At 37.7% G+C, this 15,382-nt stretch overlaps 1 protein-coding gene across 2 annotated transcripts in view; it reads right to left on the reverse strand.

Annotated features, from left to right (window-relative positions):
* Positions 1-15,382, reverse strand: part of ELP4 (elongator acetyltransferase complex subunit 4) — a 276,483-nt gene that overhangs the window by 228,350 nt on the left and 32,751 nt on the right. For both annotated transcript variants that reach the window (XM_062198049.1, XM_062198050.1), the window contains exon 3: positions 3,301-3,422. In XM_062198049.1, the coding sequence (XP_062054033.1) occupies positions 3,301-3,422 (122 nt within the window). The remainder of the gene's footprint in view (positions 1-3,300; positions 3,423-15,382) is intronic.

The raw sequence follows: 15,382 nt of genomic DNA on the forward strand, positions 1-15,382 counted from the left end.
GGTATAGTTTATGACAATGATTTTAACCTTTTTTCCATAGTTTCTAGAAGGTGCATACTGTCCAGAAATTGACCAAGATAATTCAAGTGACAGAAAAAAGCAACAGAACAAATAAAACATTAAGAAAATGTTGTAAGGGCCAGCGCTGTGGCGTAGCAGGTAAGGCCGCCGCCTGCAGTGCCAGCATCCCATATGGGCGCCAGTTTGAGTCCTGGCGGCTCCACTTCTGATCCAGCTCTCTGCTATGGTCTGTGAAAGCAGTGGAAGATGTCTCAACTGCTGAACCCATGTGGAAACCTGGAAGAAACTCCTGGATCCTGGCTTCAGATCAGCTCAGCTCTAGCCACTGCGGCCAACTGAGGAGTGAACCAGCAGATGGAAGACCTCTCTCTCTCTCTCTCTCTCTCTCTCTCTGCCTCTCCTCTCTCTGCCTCTTTCAAATAAATAAATAAATAAATAAATCTTAAAAAAAAGAAAATGTTGGAAAAACTAAACAACCAAAAATGATCAAAGGGGAAAATAGGCCTTGAAAACAGAAAAAAATACAAGGATTTCTCAATTGGATTTTATGTCAATTTCAATTTTTTTAATTAATTAATTTATTTGAAAGAGTTACACAGAGAGAGGAGAGGCAGAGAGAGTGAGGTCTTCCATCCCCTGGTTCACTCCCCCAATTAGCTGCAATGGCCACAACTGTGCTGATCCAAAGCCAGGAGTCAGGAGATTCTTCAGGGTCTCCCACACAGATGCAGGGGCCCAAGGACTTGGGCCATCTTTTACTGCTTTCCCAGGCTATAGCAGAGAGCTGGATCAGAAGTGGAGGAGCCAAGACTCGAACCAGCACCCATATAGGATGCTGGCACTGCAGGCGGCGGCTTCACTTGCTACGCCACAGCGCTGGCCCCTCAATATTTTTTTAGAGGTTCATTTATTTATTTGAATGACGAAATGAAAGAGAAAAAAAGAGAGGGAGAGAGAGTGAGAGAGGTATCTTCCATCCACTGATTCACTCTCCAAATGCCTACAACAGCCAAGGCTGGGATCTCTTACCAGGTCTCCCAGGAGGTGGTTAGGAACCCAAGTCCCAGGGTCATCATCTAATGTGTCTTAGGTGCAATAGCAAGAAGTTGAATGAGAAATCGAGTAGTTGACACGCCAAGTACACACTATGATCGGGTATGAGGTATTCCAAGTAATAGCTTAAGAAATTGTGCCGCAAGACCCAATCCAGTAATACTATGTAGTAAGCAAAATCTAATCCATGTGAAGGAACAACACCAGTTTTAACTTGACTGTCAGCCTAATCTTTATGCTCTGAAACAAACTTTTGTGGAAAATTTGTTGGTGTTGTTGACAGTTATTGTAACACTATTTAGCATCCTACAAATTCACTGTAAATAACAAATTTATTTGTTATTTTGTAGACTATGTACTGAAATTACAACTATTAAATGGAGAAGTGACTTTAGATCATGGATTCTATTCAAACAATGTCTTAAGTTGGGGTCCTGTCCTAGACAAAGAAATTAAGAATTCTGAAAGTCAAAATTGTTCTAAGCTAAAAAATATGCCTGGCTTAAAGAAGATATGATATTTTAATCACACATTTTATCATTACTGCTTATTCATCTTTGTCATTCTTTAAGCAAAATAATTTTACTTAATTATTACTTCCAATTTCTATATTGTTCTTCTGGTTTATATATTTAGTATACTTGGTAATATAGTTATCAGATAATCTACAGCTGTTTTTCCTTACTTTTTTCCCAGCATTCTCTAGTATCACGACTATGTAGTATATTACTTCTTCAATACAACAATCTTTGTATTTATGAACATTTTAATTTCATTACATATATTTAGAATAAAGCTATAAAGTTTGTAGTAAAAATGCCAAATATTATAGTTCTTGGGAACCAGTATATTTTTGCTTAAGATAAATAGAAATTAAAATATTATAGATGTCATATAACTTGCTGTTTATATAGATAGATACCCCAATTATTTTTATTCCATTATTTGAAATCCTATAGTGGTGATTTCTCACATTAATCTAATCTAATTGCCCATACTAATCCCATCTAATAGTTTCAAGGTGAAGATTAAAAATTCAAGTTTCTTGGGGCCAGCGTTGTGGTGTAGCAGGTTAAAGCCCCAGCCTGCAGCGCTACATATGGGTGCCGGTTCAAGTCCTGGCTGCTCCACTTCCAATCCAGCTCTCTGGTATGGCCTGGGAAAGCAGAGGAAGATGGCCCAAGTCCTTAGGCCCCTGCAACTCCGTGGGAGACCCAGAAGAAGCTACTGGTTCCTGGCTTCATATCAGCTCAGCTCTGGCCATTGTGGTCATTTGGGGAGTAAACTAGTGGATGGAAGACCTCTCATTCTCCCTTGCTCTTCCTCTCTCTCTAATTCTTTCAACTAAATAAAATAAATCTTAAAAAAAATTTCGTTTCCTTTAAGGAATTTATTTATTATTTTTTTTTACGATTTACTTACTTATATGAAAGGCAGAGTTATATAGAGAGCAGGACAGAAACAGACAAATCTTTCATCTGTTGGCACAATGGCCAGAGCTGAGCCAAGCTGAAGTCAGTAGCCAGAAGCTTCATCTGGGTCTTTCATGTGGGTGCAGCAACCCAAGTACTTGAGCCATCTTCCAACACTTTCCCATGGAACATTAGCAGGAAGCCAAATCAGAGTGGAGCAGCTGAGACTAGAAATCTGTGCCCATATGGGATGCCATCATTGCAGGTGGCAGCTTAACCTGCTATGCCATAACACCTGCCCCAACGATTTCTTAAAAGTTAAGTCATACTTTGTGAGTCATGAAAAAAAGGCTTAGATATTTTGAAAATCTGCTTCTACATAGCAATAGTTAGAATGAAAATAGATTAATCAGGTCAAAATGAGAATGCTATAAATAGAGGTAAATAACTAAAGGATATTTTTCCTGCAGCCATGTGGGAGACCTGGAAGAAATGCCTCTCTCCTGGCTTCTTCCTGGCCCAACCATGGTAGTTGCAGACATTTGGGGAGTGAACCAGTGGATAGAAGATCCCTCTATCTGTCTCTCCTACTCTTTCTGTAACTCTGCATTTCAAATAAATTTTTAAAAAAATTTAAAAAAACCTGTATTTATGAGGTACATTGACTCTCTTCTCTTTGTATTAACAGCACATTAACATAATTGATTATAATTGTGTTGTTGTAATTACCATGCATTTGCTGTGACCCTGAGAATGTAATGTATTGATAAATTCCTAAAAAAAAAGTACAGCTCCAATAATGCATATTTTATACCTGTAAAATGTCAGCGGGGCCTTCTTTAGCAGATGCGACCAATAAAGTATGCCCGTTGATGATTCCCTCGGCCAGGAAGTACTTGAAGAGCAGGGGTGAATAAATATTGTATTTATCCTCTTCTATAAGAAAGAAGGTTACATTCAGTACAGTTTCATAGAACAAGCACTCTCCCATGTTTTTATTATTTTTCTCCCTTAGAACAAGCATGTGAGGGGGCCAAGGCATAGTCAGATAGGTTAAGGTAATTTTCAGGATAGTCAATGAGAAGTAAGAATCTTTAACACAGACTTGCTGATTCCAAAGATTATTCTCAAAGTACCACACTCTGACAGCTACAAAATTTACAGGATTATGTATGTTTATAACATAAGTGAACTGGAGAGTTTTTTTCTTACTAAGACACAGGGAATTTTCTCAGGCTATCCACCACTAAAATGACCATTACTACTTACCAACTAGTTTGTAAACTTGCATCTTAGTTCTTTCATGTTGTAATAATAAAGCACTTGATGTATGTAGCCTGATGAATAACATTATATAAGTAATATATAAAAATTGTATTACTTCCACATTCTAGTTGGAGGTTTAAAATCCAACAATAAATTAAAATGGGAGATTTTGATGTGATAGAGTTCCTAAATTATACTAAATATTTTCCTGTCTTGTGTTTTATTACATTTTCATCTCTTTTTTCCAATTTATAATGATCAAATGATTATTTCAGAGGATTCTGCTGCACAAATGAATTATATTTTTAAGATTTTACTACATAATCAAAGCAGCTTCAAATTATCATTGTTTCCTCCATTGTGCTGACAGGCTACATGCCTACAGTTTAGTATTAGGTATCTATCCTTTAGCAGTTTGAATACCATACCCAAAAAAGAAACAAGTAAACTTACTGCAGTGTCTAAAGGGAGAGTAGCCATCATCAATTTATTTAAAAAATATTAATTGAATACCTAAGCTGACAAAATAGGAGACCGACCACACCCAATGTGGGTATCACTCTGGACTTTTGCCCCATTCTGGAGCACTGTCCAGAGCTTTGTGGGCCCACCCAGAACACACCTCTGGATATCTGCCGCAGGAACAGGCATTCAACTAAGCTATAGAGATACATTTCAAGAACAAAGCCCTAATTGGTGAAAACCATCAAGTGTTTCCACAGATGCATAAAAATAAACATAGAAATACAATAAACATGAACAAGGAAAACAATATGATTCCCCCCCAAACCACAACATTTCAGTATTGTTATGTGACAATGAATAGATCGATGAAACACCTGAAAAGAAATTCTAAAGAATAGTCATATAATTACACAAAAACCAAAAGAAGCAAATATATGAGTTAAAGAAATCCATACATGACATGAATGAGAAATTCTGCCAGGAGATACAGATATTAAAAAAAAAATCAAACTTAAATATTAGAAATGAAGAATTCAGTATATCCAAAATAAAATAAAGCAAAACCTCAAACAGTGGAAAGCCTTAACAACAGACTCTGTGAAGCAGAAAAAAGAATATCAACGCTAAAAGACAAATCTTTGGCTACATCTCAGCCAGACAAGAACAATTACAAAAACTGAAAACAGTGTTTGAGATTCATGGGATACCACCAAACAACCACCTATATATGTCTTAGGCATTCCTGAAGGTATGGAATGACAGAATGGCTTAGAAAAATTACTCAATGAAGTAACAGCAGAAAGTTTCCCTAATTTGGAGAAAGATGTGGGCATCCAAGTGCAAGAATCACACAGAACCCCTAAAAGTTCTTCACCATGATATATTATGGTCAAATTTTCAAAAGCAAAACATAAGGAACAAATCTTAAAATGTACAAGAAAAAAATGCCAGATTAACTTCAAAGGATCTCCAATTAGAATGACAGATGGTTTCTCATCAGCAACCTTACAGGCTAGGAGAGAATAGAGACATAGTCTATGTCCTAAATGAAAAACCTATCAACCCAGAATACCATATCAAGGAAAAGCTCTCATTTATAAATGAAGGTGAAATAAAGACCTTCCAAAAGAAACAGAAATTGAAAAAATTTGTCACCAGCCAGTCAGCTTTACAAATGATAGTTAAAGATGGGCTACAAATAGAAACAGAGAGAGATAATTGGCATCATGAAAGAATGTGAAGGCTGGAATTCTAGTTAAAAGTAAAAAGGAAATCCAAAACAAACAATGGAATTATTTATGGAAAAATGGTAGGACTAAGTCATTGCTCATCAACAATAACCTTGCATAAAAGTGGCCTAAATTATCCAATTAAAAGACATAAAGTGTCCGAATGGCTTAAAAAACAAGACCCCCTGGGCCAGCGCCATGGCTCACTTGGTTAATCCTCCACCTGCGGTGCTGGCATCCCATATGGGTGCCAGGTTCTAGTCTTGGCTGCTCCTCTTCCAGTCCAGCTCTCTGCTGTGGCCCAGGAAGGCAGTGGAGAATGGCCCAAGTGCTTGGGCCCCTGCACCCTCATGGGAGACCAGGAGGAAGCACCTGGCTCCTGGCTTCGGATCGGCGCAGCACTGGCCCTAGCGGCCATTTGGGGGGTGAACCAACGGAAGGGAGACCTTTCTCTCTGTCTCTCTCTCATACTGTCTAATTCTACCTGTCAAGTTTAAAAAAAAAAAAAAAAAGAAAAAAACAAGACCCCTCTATATGCTGCCTACAAGAAACATACCTCACCAACAAAGATACACACATATCAGAAATTAAAGGAGGGTAAAAGATATTCCATGGACACAGAAATAAAAATGATCAGAAGTAATCATCCTAATACTACACAAAATAGATCCTAAAATAAAAACTGCTAAAAGAGACAAAGAAGGACATTAATTATTAAGGGATCAATTTAACAGGAAATGTGACTATAGTACCCAATACTAGGGAACTTGGATATTTAAAACAAACGTTAATGAATCTAAAAGGAGACATAGGCTCCAATACAATAATAGGGGGAGCTGGTGCTGTGGCCTAGTGGGTAAAGCTGCAGCCTGCAATGCTGGCATTCCATATGGACACCGGTTCTAGTTCTGGCTGCTCCACTTCTGATCCAGCTCTCTGCTATGGCCTGGGAAAGCAGTGGAAGATGGCTCAAGTCCTTGGGCCCCCGCATCCAGTGAGACCTGGAAGAAGCTTACGGCTCCTGGCTTCGGATTGGTGCAGCTCCAGCCACTGCAGCCATCTGAGGAGTGAATCAGTGGATGGAACACCTCTCTCTACCTCTCTCTCTCTCTGCTTCTGCCTCTCTGTAACTCTTTCAAATAAATAAATAAATCTTAAAAAAAATAATAATAGGGGATCTCAACAGCCTACCTGCATCAATAGACCGATGAATTAGACAAAACATCAACAAAGAAACAAAAGAGCCAATCTACACTATTGACCAAATGGATCTAATTGTTACCTATAGAACATTTCATCACACAGCTGAAGAATACACATTCTTTTCATCAGTGCATGGCACTTTCTCCAGGATAGACCGACCACATGGTAGGCCATAAAACAAGTCTCAGCAAATTCAAAAAACTTGAAATCATATCATGTATCTTTTCTGACCACAATGGAATGAGGCTGGAAATTAATAACTTAAAAATCTCTAGAAAATATGCAAACACATGGATATTGAACAATTGGTCATAAAATAAATAAAAAAAAATATCCTGGAAAGGAATGAAGAAGACACCACAACATCAAGACTTACGGGATACAGCAAAAGCAGTGTTAAGAGGAAAGTTTATTTCAATTAGTGCCTATGTTAAGAAATTGAAAAGGCTTCAAATAAATGATCTAACAATGCATCTCAAGGACCTAGACAAATTAGAACAAACCAAACCCAAAATTAGTAGGAGGAAAGAAATAATAAAAATTAGAGAACAAAATTGATAATTAAAAAAAAACACATAAAAGATCAGTGAAATGAAGAACTGTTTTTTAAAAAAATAAACAAAGTTGACAAACCACTGACTCAAGTAACCAAAAAACGAGGGAGAAGATCTATGTTAATAACATCAGAGATGAAAAGGATACTACAAACAGGTTTATGCCAACAAATTAGAAAATCTAGAAGAAATGGATAGATTTCTGGAAACATACAAAATACAAAATACCAAAATTGAGGCATGAAGAGATAGAAAACCTATATAGACCAATAACCAAGATGGAGACTGAATAAAGGCCCTCCCAACAAATTTTAAATTACGAGAATGTAAAATGCTACTGATAAAAATATCCAAAAGTTACGAAAGTCTATCTAGTTGTGTTGTTATCAGACATGATGGTTATCTTAATCAGAAAGGTCCAGAGGCCTAAAAGGGATAAATGTTTTGTAAAATCTTACATGAGATTTCAAAAATACTGTGTGGAGTAAGCCTCTTCTTATTGGTTAATGAGTTTATCATTTTATACATGGCTACTTAAAGTCTTTTGTTAGCCACAGTTTTGTATTCTCCAAACATTAAAAATCAGATTTAGTGCTCAATGAAGTTAAAACAGTGTTGGTTCTATATTTAAATGTGTCCTCTTTAAGGTTCCAAAGGACTTCTTTTTCCCTGATTTACTGTATTCAGTGCTTTGGGATAGTTCCGTAAGCAGATCAAGCCAATAATCGACTGCAGGTTCCAACTGAGTAAAGTATGGTAAATTCACATTACTAAGAGCAGGAAGTTATTCGAATAGCTGGTAATTTTTATTAATAATAATAACAGTTAAAGATTTTAAGAAGATATTACTGAAATTGCTTTATTGTTCTATCTGGTATGTTATGTTATACATGTTATATGTGTGTACATATTGCATGGTTTTGGCCCAGCCCTGCCCAGCTATTGTGGCTATTTGGGGAGTGAACCAGCACATGGAAGGTCTTTCTCTCTCTCTCTCTCTGTAGTCTGCCTTTCAAATAAATTTAAAAAACACTTTAAAAAATACATTTGAAAGTTTTGGGGGAATAGTTGAAGCAGATATTAGAAGAAAATCTATAGCTTTAAATGCTCAATTATAAAACAAAGAAAGGTGGGTAAAATCACCACCTGTAGTGCCAGTTCAAGTCCCAGCTGCTCCTCCTCCTCCTCTTCTTTTTTTTAAGATTTATCTATTTTGTTTTAAAGGTAGAGTTACAGAGAGGCAGAGGCAGAGGCAGAGGCAGAGGCAGAGGCAGAGAGAGAGAGAGAGAGAGAGAGAGAGAGAGAGAGAGAATGTCTTCCATCCTCTGGTTCGCTCCCCAGATGGCCGCAATGGCTGGAGCTGCACCGATCCGAAGTCAGGAGCCAGGAGTTTCTTCCGTGTCTCCCACGTGTGTGTAGGGGCCCAAGGATTTGGGCCATCTTCTACTGCTTTCCCAGGCTAAGGCTGGATCAGAAGTGGAGCAGCCAAGACTCGAACCGACGTCCATATGGGATGCCGGCATTGCAGCTGGCGGCTTTACCCACTATGCCACAGTGCTGGCCCACATGCTTCTCTTCTGATCCAGCTCTCTGTTATGGCCTGGGAAAGCAGTGGAAGATGGCCCAAGTCCTTGGGCCCCTCACCTGTATGGGAGACCTGGAGGAGGCTCCTGGCTTCGGGTCAGCCCAGCTTTGGCTGTTGTAGCCATCTGAGGGAATGAACCAGTAGATGGAAGACCTGTCTCTCTCTCTGCCTCTGCCTCTCTGTAACTCTGCCATAATAAATAAACAAATAAAAAGAAAACAAAGAAGGTCTAAAATCAATGATCTAAGCCTTCTTTTTTAAATGATAAACTATTAAGTGCATGTTAAATGCAGACAAAATAAATGATAAGAAATTAAAAAGAGGAAAAATCAATAAAGAAAAACTGGACTGAAAAAAAAATCAATGACAGCAAAAACTGGTTTATAAAATTAAGAAAATTGATAAATTTTTAGGTACGCTGATACAGAATAAAAAGCCACAAATTATTGACCTTAGCAATGAAATATGAGATTTAACTAAAGGTCTTACAGTCACTAAAAGCATTAAGACAAGTATTATAAACAATGCTATGCTAAAAAAATCACAATTAGAAAAATGGACAATGTCATTACAGCTTTCAGATTATCAAATATACTTAAGAAGAAATAGGAAACCAAAACATAAATATTACTCCCCAAACCCCAGCTTCAGAGAGACCTAATAAAGTGAACCAAATATTTTTAGGAAGAAATAATACCTACACCTAACAAATGCAGAAAAAAAGCAGAAGGAACAATTTCCAACTCATCCTTTTTTTTAAAAAAAATTATTTTATTTGTTTGAGAGGTAGAGTTAACATAGAGAGAAGGAGAGACAGAGAGATTCCATTTGCTGGTTCACTCTCTAAATGGTCATAACAGCCAGGGCTGGACCAGGCCCAAAGTAGGAGCTTCTTCTGGATCTCCCAGGTGATACAGGAACCCAAGCACTTGGGCTATCCTCCACCGCTTTCCCAGATGCATCAGCAGGGAGCTGGATAGAAGTAGAGCAGTCAGGACTTGAATCAGTGCCCTTATAGGATTATGGCACTGCAGGCGGAGGCTTAACCTGCTACATCACAGCGCTAGCCCCTCCAACTCACTTTATGGGCAAGTTATTACTGAGATATCAAAACCAGGTGAAGAGTTTAAAAAAGCTAAAAAACATTTTCTACATTTAATGAAGAAATTATACTAATCCTTTGTGTACTCTTTCAGAAAAGAGGAGAGGATGGAGAGAAACATTTTCAAATTTATTTTATGATTACAGGATTAGCCTAATACCAAAATGAGACCAAGACATCAGAGGAAAAGAAAGCTACAGACTGGTATGCCTCATGGACAATATAAAAATGGTTCTCTAAATATTATAAAACAAATCCAGTAATAAGTAAAACATAATAATGTATAATGCCTAAGAGGGGTTTATCATAGAAATGCCAATTTGGTATATGATTAAAAAAGATCAGTGAACTACAAAAACAAATATAAAGACACTATGATCATTTCAATAGATACAGAAAAAGCATTTGGCAAAATTTAATAGTAATTCAGAGGAAGTGTTAGCAAACTATGAAGAGAATGAAATCTATTCAACCCGAATCATAGGATGATCATATTTTTTTAAAGAAAAAACCTTGTAGGAATAATAAATCAAGGTTATTATAGTTGTAGCAGGAGAAATCAGTATATAAAAATCAGTTGTGGAGCCCAGTGTTGTGTTGTAATAGGTTAAGCCATCATCTAAGATGCTGGCATCCCATGTAGGCACCGGTCCGTGTCCCTGGTGCTCCACCTCTGATCCAGTCTCTGTTATTGAACCTGGGAAAGCAGCAGAAGATGGCCCAGGTATTTGGGCTCCTGCCACTCACATGTTGATCCAGATGAAGTTCTTGGCTTTGTTCTGTCCTAGCTCTGGTTGTTTTGGCTGTTTGGGGAGTGAACCAGCAGATGGAAGAGCTCTCACTCTCTCTCTCTCTTCCTGTCTTGCCTTCTCTTTCTGTAACTCTGACTTTCAAATAAACAGATCTTTAAAAAAATCAATTGTACTAGTACAATTACACTTATAATAAAATATGAAAATTTTGGAAAAATTTAACAAAATATGTCGTGAACTTATTCTACATTGAAAACTACAAAACATAATGAGAGTAAGGAAACCTAAATAAACAGAGAGATATTTCATATTTATGGTATGGAAGCCTCAAATCTCCAAATTAATATATAGATTTGATGGAATCCTAATGGATATCCTAATAAACCTTTTTGGAGAAACTGACAAGCTAATCATAAAATTTACATAGAAATCAATATGTTACAGAAAAACTGAATTTGAAAAAGAACATCTTTAGAGGACTTACTGAATTGAAAACTTAATATATAGTTTCATCAATCAAGTTAGTGTGAAGTTAGAAAATGATATATACTTGAATGTGAAACAATACAGTTCATAAACCTATGTCACTGATTTTTGACAAAGATAGAACATAATTGTTTTTCAATAATTGATCCTGGAATAAGTGAATATCTAAATGCAACCAACAAAAACCTCAATCTTATCTCAAACTACATTCTACCAGGAAACAATAAAAACTTTGATCTTATCTCTCATACAACTACTCAAATATTAACTAGAAACAGAACACAGATCTAAATGCAAAAGATTGAAACAAGAAACTATTAGAGGAGAACATGAGGAAAATCTTTGCATTTCTGAGGACATGAAAGTATGAATCATAACAGGAAAGATGGACAGGTGGAACTTTATCAAAAATTTTTAAATTTGTTTTTGATAGTCACCACTGAGAAAAAGGCAAGCCACAGGCAGAGAAAATGTTTGACAGACACTGGGGAGAATGTGAAACTGTAACTACTTTGGAAAACAGTGTGGCAATTTCTGATGAAGCTAAACATACCTTATCACAAGATCCAGAAATTCCACTCCGCTGTATTCACCATGAGAATAAAACATATATACCCACACAGAGATCTATAAAGAATGTTCATGATAGCTTTTTTCCCCTTGGTATTAGCCAAAAGTTTAAAAGTTGGAAAAAAGCCGAATGTCCATCAAGTGGTGAATAGAAAAACAAATGGTCTATTCATAAATAAAATGCTAATACAGAAGAAAAAGAAATGAACTATTGATACATATGCAATGACATGGATGAATGTCAAAAACATAAAAGTGGCCGGCGCCGTGGCTTAACAGGCTAATCCTCCGCCTTGTGGTGCCGGCACACCGGGTTCTAGTCCCGGTCGGGGCGCTGGATTCTATCCTGGTTGCCCCTCTTCCAGGCCAGCTCTCTGCTATGGCCCGAGAAGGCAGTGGAAGATGGCCCAAGTGCTTGGGCCCTGCACCCACATGGGAGACACCAGGAGAAGTACCTGGCTCCTGGCTTCGGATCAGTGAGATGCGCCGGCCGCAGCGGCCATTGGAGAGTGAACCAACGGCAAAAAGGAAGACCTTTCTCTCTGTCTCTCTCTCTCTCTATCCACTCTGCCTGTCAAAAAACAAACAAACAAAAACCAAAAAACAAACAAACAAAAAACACATAAAAGTAACAGACAAAAGTCAGATACAACAAAGTACATATGATATCCTTGCCTTTGTTTGTATTCTGGAGAAAGCAAAACTAAGCCCAGTGATAGAAAGACATATTAGCTTCTTGGAATCAGGAAACTCTTCAGGTACCAGGAGATTTTTTTGAAGTGATGGTAATGTTTTATATCTTCACTGTGGTAGTGGTTATATACTTTTGGAAAAAGTCACTAAAATAATGCCCTTATTAGGGGTACATTTTTATTGTATAACATTATAGTTCAATAAAGTTGACTTATAAAACAATTCGCTAAGATGCAACTAAATACCAGGTGGTAATTTGTTTATGAGCCTTTTTAGCATAGTATCTTAGAACAAATCCATAACCAAAAATATAGTCTATTTATATGAGGTTTAGTTTTATACAAAGAACATAGCTAGTTCTTTTTTTTTTTAAGATTTATTTTATTTATTTGAGAGTCAGAATTACAGAGAGATGGGGGATGGTCTTCCATCTGCTGACTCACTCCTTAAATAGACACAATGGCTGGGGCTGGGCAATGCCAGAGCCAGGAGCCAGGAGCTTCTTCAGGGTTTCCCACACAGGTGCTGGGACCCAAGCACTTGAGCTGTCCTCCACTGCCTTCCCAGGCCATCAGCAGGGAGCTGCTTTGGAACAGAAGCAGCTGGCACTTGAACCTGTGCCCATATGGGATGCTGGCACTGCAAGCAGAAGCTTAACCTGCTACGCCACAGTGCCAGCACCCAGAGGTGGTTCTTGTACATTATCCATCATAAGTTAAGTAATATCTACAAATCTTTAAGTCACAAAATGGGTATGGCATAGATTTATGAGCATTTAATGAGAATTTTAGTGTATAGGAAAAGGTTTGGAATGTCTGTGCACTGTTTAGAGCTGACAGGTGGTAAAGTAAGCAGAGACAAATGTAGCTGACATGAACAGCATTCTTTATTGATTAATATAGCTATAACAATGGAAAAACACTTTATGTAACTAAGAATTTTCCCCCAATCAACTTTAAAACAAAATAAGGTCATGTTTAAAAAGAATTGATTTTGGAGCGGATGTTGTGATGGCAGTGCATTAAGTGACCACTTGGGACATTGGCATCCATATCCAAGTGCTAGTTTTGAGTCCTGGTCCCTCTGTTTCCCATCTAGCTTCCTGCTAATGCATCTGGGAAGGTAGCAGATGCTGACCTACTTGAGTTTCTGCTACCCATATGGGAGACTGGGATCAGGTCCTGGCTCTTGGTTTTGGTCTGGCCCAACTCTGGCTGTTGCAGAAATTTGGGGAGTGAATCTGTGGATGGAAGATCTGTCTTTTGCTCTCTCTCTGTCACTCTTTCAAGTATATAAACAAATAAATAAAAAATAATCTTTTTAAAAGCCAGGTTTTACCTCAAATAATTACTATGAAATCAGTTTGCAGATGCAAACATTTAAACAGAGGGCACTATAAATGAATGATTTAAGCATCAAACTTTTAAATTTTGGACATCAACATTTTTATAATATAGAATATTTACATTAAAAAATTCACTGACCATGCCACCATCCTCACAGAATCCCTGCTAAAATTTTGTTACAATCTGTATTTTTTTCTGTGAATTTTTCTCACATGATTACAACTAATACTGAATTTTGTATCCCATTTCTTTTCACATAATCTCACATGTTTCCTAGTCTCGATAGTCTCGTAACTATTGTGTTTAAGGGTGCACAGTATTCCAGTATATTTATGTATAATAATTTACTTCTTCAACCCCTTCCACAGATTTTTCATGCTGTTTAGAGGCTTTTGTTGATATTAAGTAAAATTGTACAAAGATTCTTCAAATTCAACATTTCCAAGATGTAATTCAGTAGTTCATTATTTTCTTCCACCAAATGTGGACTTTTTCTGTTTTCAGAAAGCTAGGTTTTACCTTTGGCATCTTCTCTCCATCTCTCACAAATGTATTCCCTCCTCATCCTTAATATTCTATTGAACTTAGTTTCAAAATATATTTGGAATTTGATCATCTCCATCCATGCCAATGTCACTTCCTTAGATACACTGCCAACAACCTTGCTTGGATGACTGAAACTGTCATTATTTCTATGCATCTGCTTTGATTCTCCTTCAGTTTAGGACAGTAGCCCCACTCTACCTCCCTTTAGCTGTGCAGGACGTGTTCCAAGGTGATTCCCACCCCTGCAATGTGTGTCTGAAACAAAAAGTTAGTACTGAATCCTGTATGTGAAGATACTTCAAAAAGGTCGTGGAAAATAAAAGTAGAAAGGTTTAATATGGTGGAAAATATTTCTTAAATTCATGCACAGGGGCTGGCACTGTGGCATAGGGGTAAAGCCACTGCCTGCAGTGCCAGCATCCCATATGCCTGCCGGTTGAGTCCCAGCTGCTCCACTTCCTATCCAGCTCTCTGCTATGGCCTGGGAAAGCAGTAGAAAATGGTCCAAGTCCTTTGGCCCCTGCACCTGCGTGGGAGACAAGGAAGAAGCTTCTGGCTCCTGGCTTCAAATCGGTGCAGCTCCAGACGTTGCAGCCAACTGGGGAGTGAACCAGCGGTGGAAGACTTCTCTCTCTCTGCTTCTCCTTCCCTCTCTGTGTAACTCTGACATTCAAGCAAAATAAATAAATCTTTTACACATTTCCAAGTTCTTTCTAAAGTAGCTTCACATACTGTGTTCTCCTATACACACAGATTTACGATAAAGTTTAACTTACAATTTAGGTATAGTAAGACATTAACCCCAAGTTATGTGAATGTAATATCTCTTTCTCATGAAATATCTTATTGTACATTCACCTATTCATTTAAAGGAGACAGTATGTCTTTTTATGAGGTCATAGCTGAATTGCCAGCACACTACTCTTGTTCTTAGGACCTTTTTAAGTAACTTAAGGGTTACTGGAACACAAGCACTGTAATACAACAACAGTCAATCTGATGACCAAGAAGCCTACTAAGTGAGTTGGAGGCAGGTACAGCATACTCTGTGAATATGCTGGACATGGCATAATTCATGTCTTAGGCAGGATGGAGAAAG

Source organism: Lepus europaeus, chromosome 7, assembly GCF_033115175.1.
Source record: "Lepus europaeus isolate LE1 chromosome 7, mLepTim1.pri, whole genome shotgun sequence".
NCBI lineage: Eukaryota > Metazoa > Chordata > Mammalia > Lagomorpha > Leporidae > Lepus > Lepus europaeus.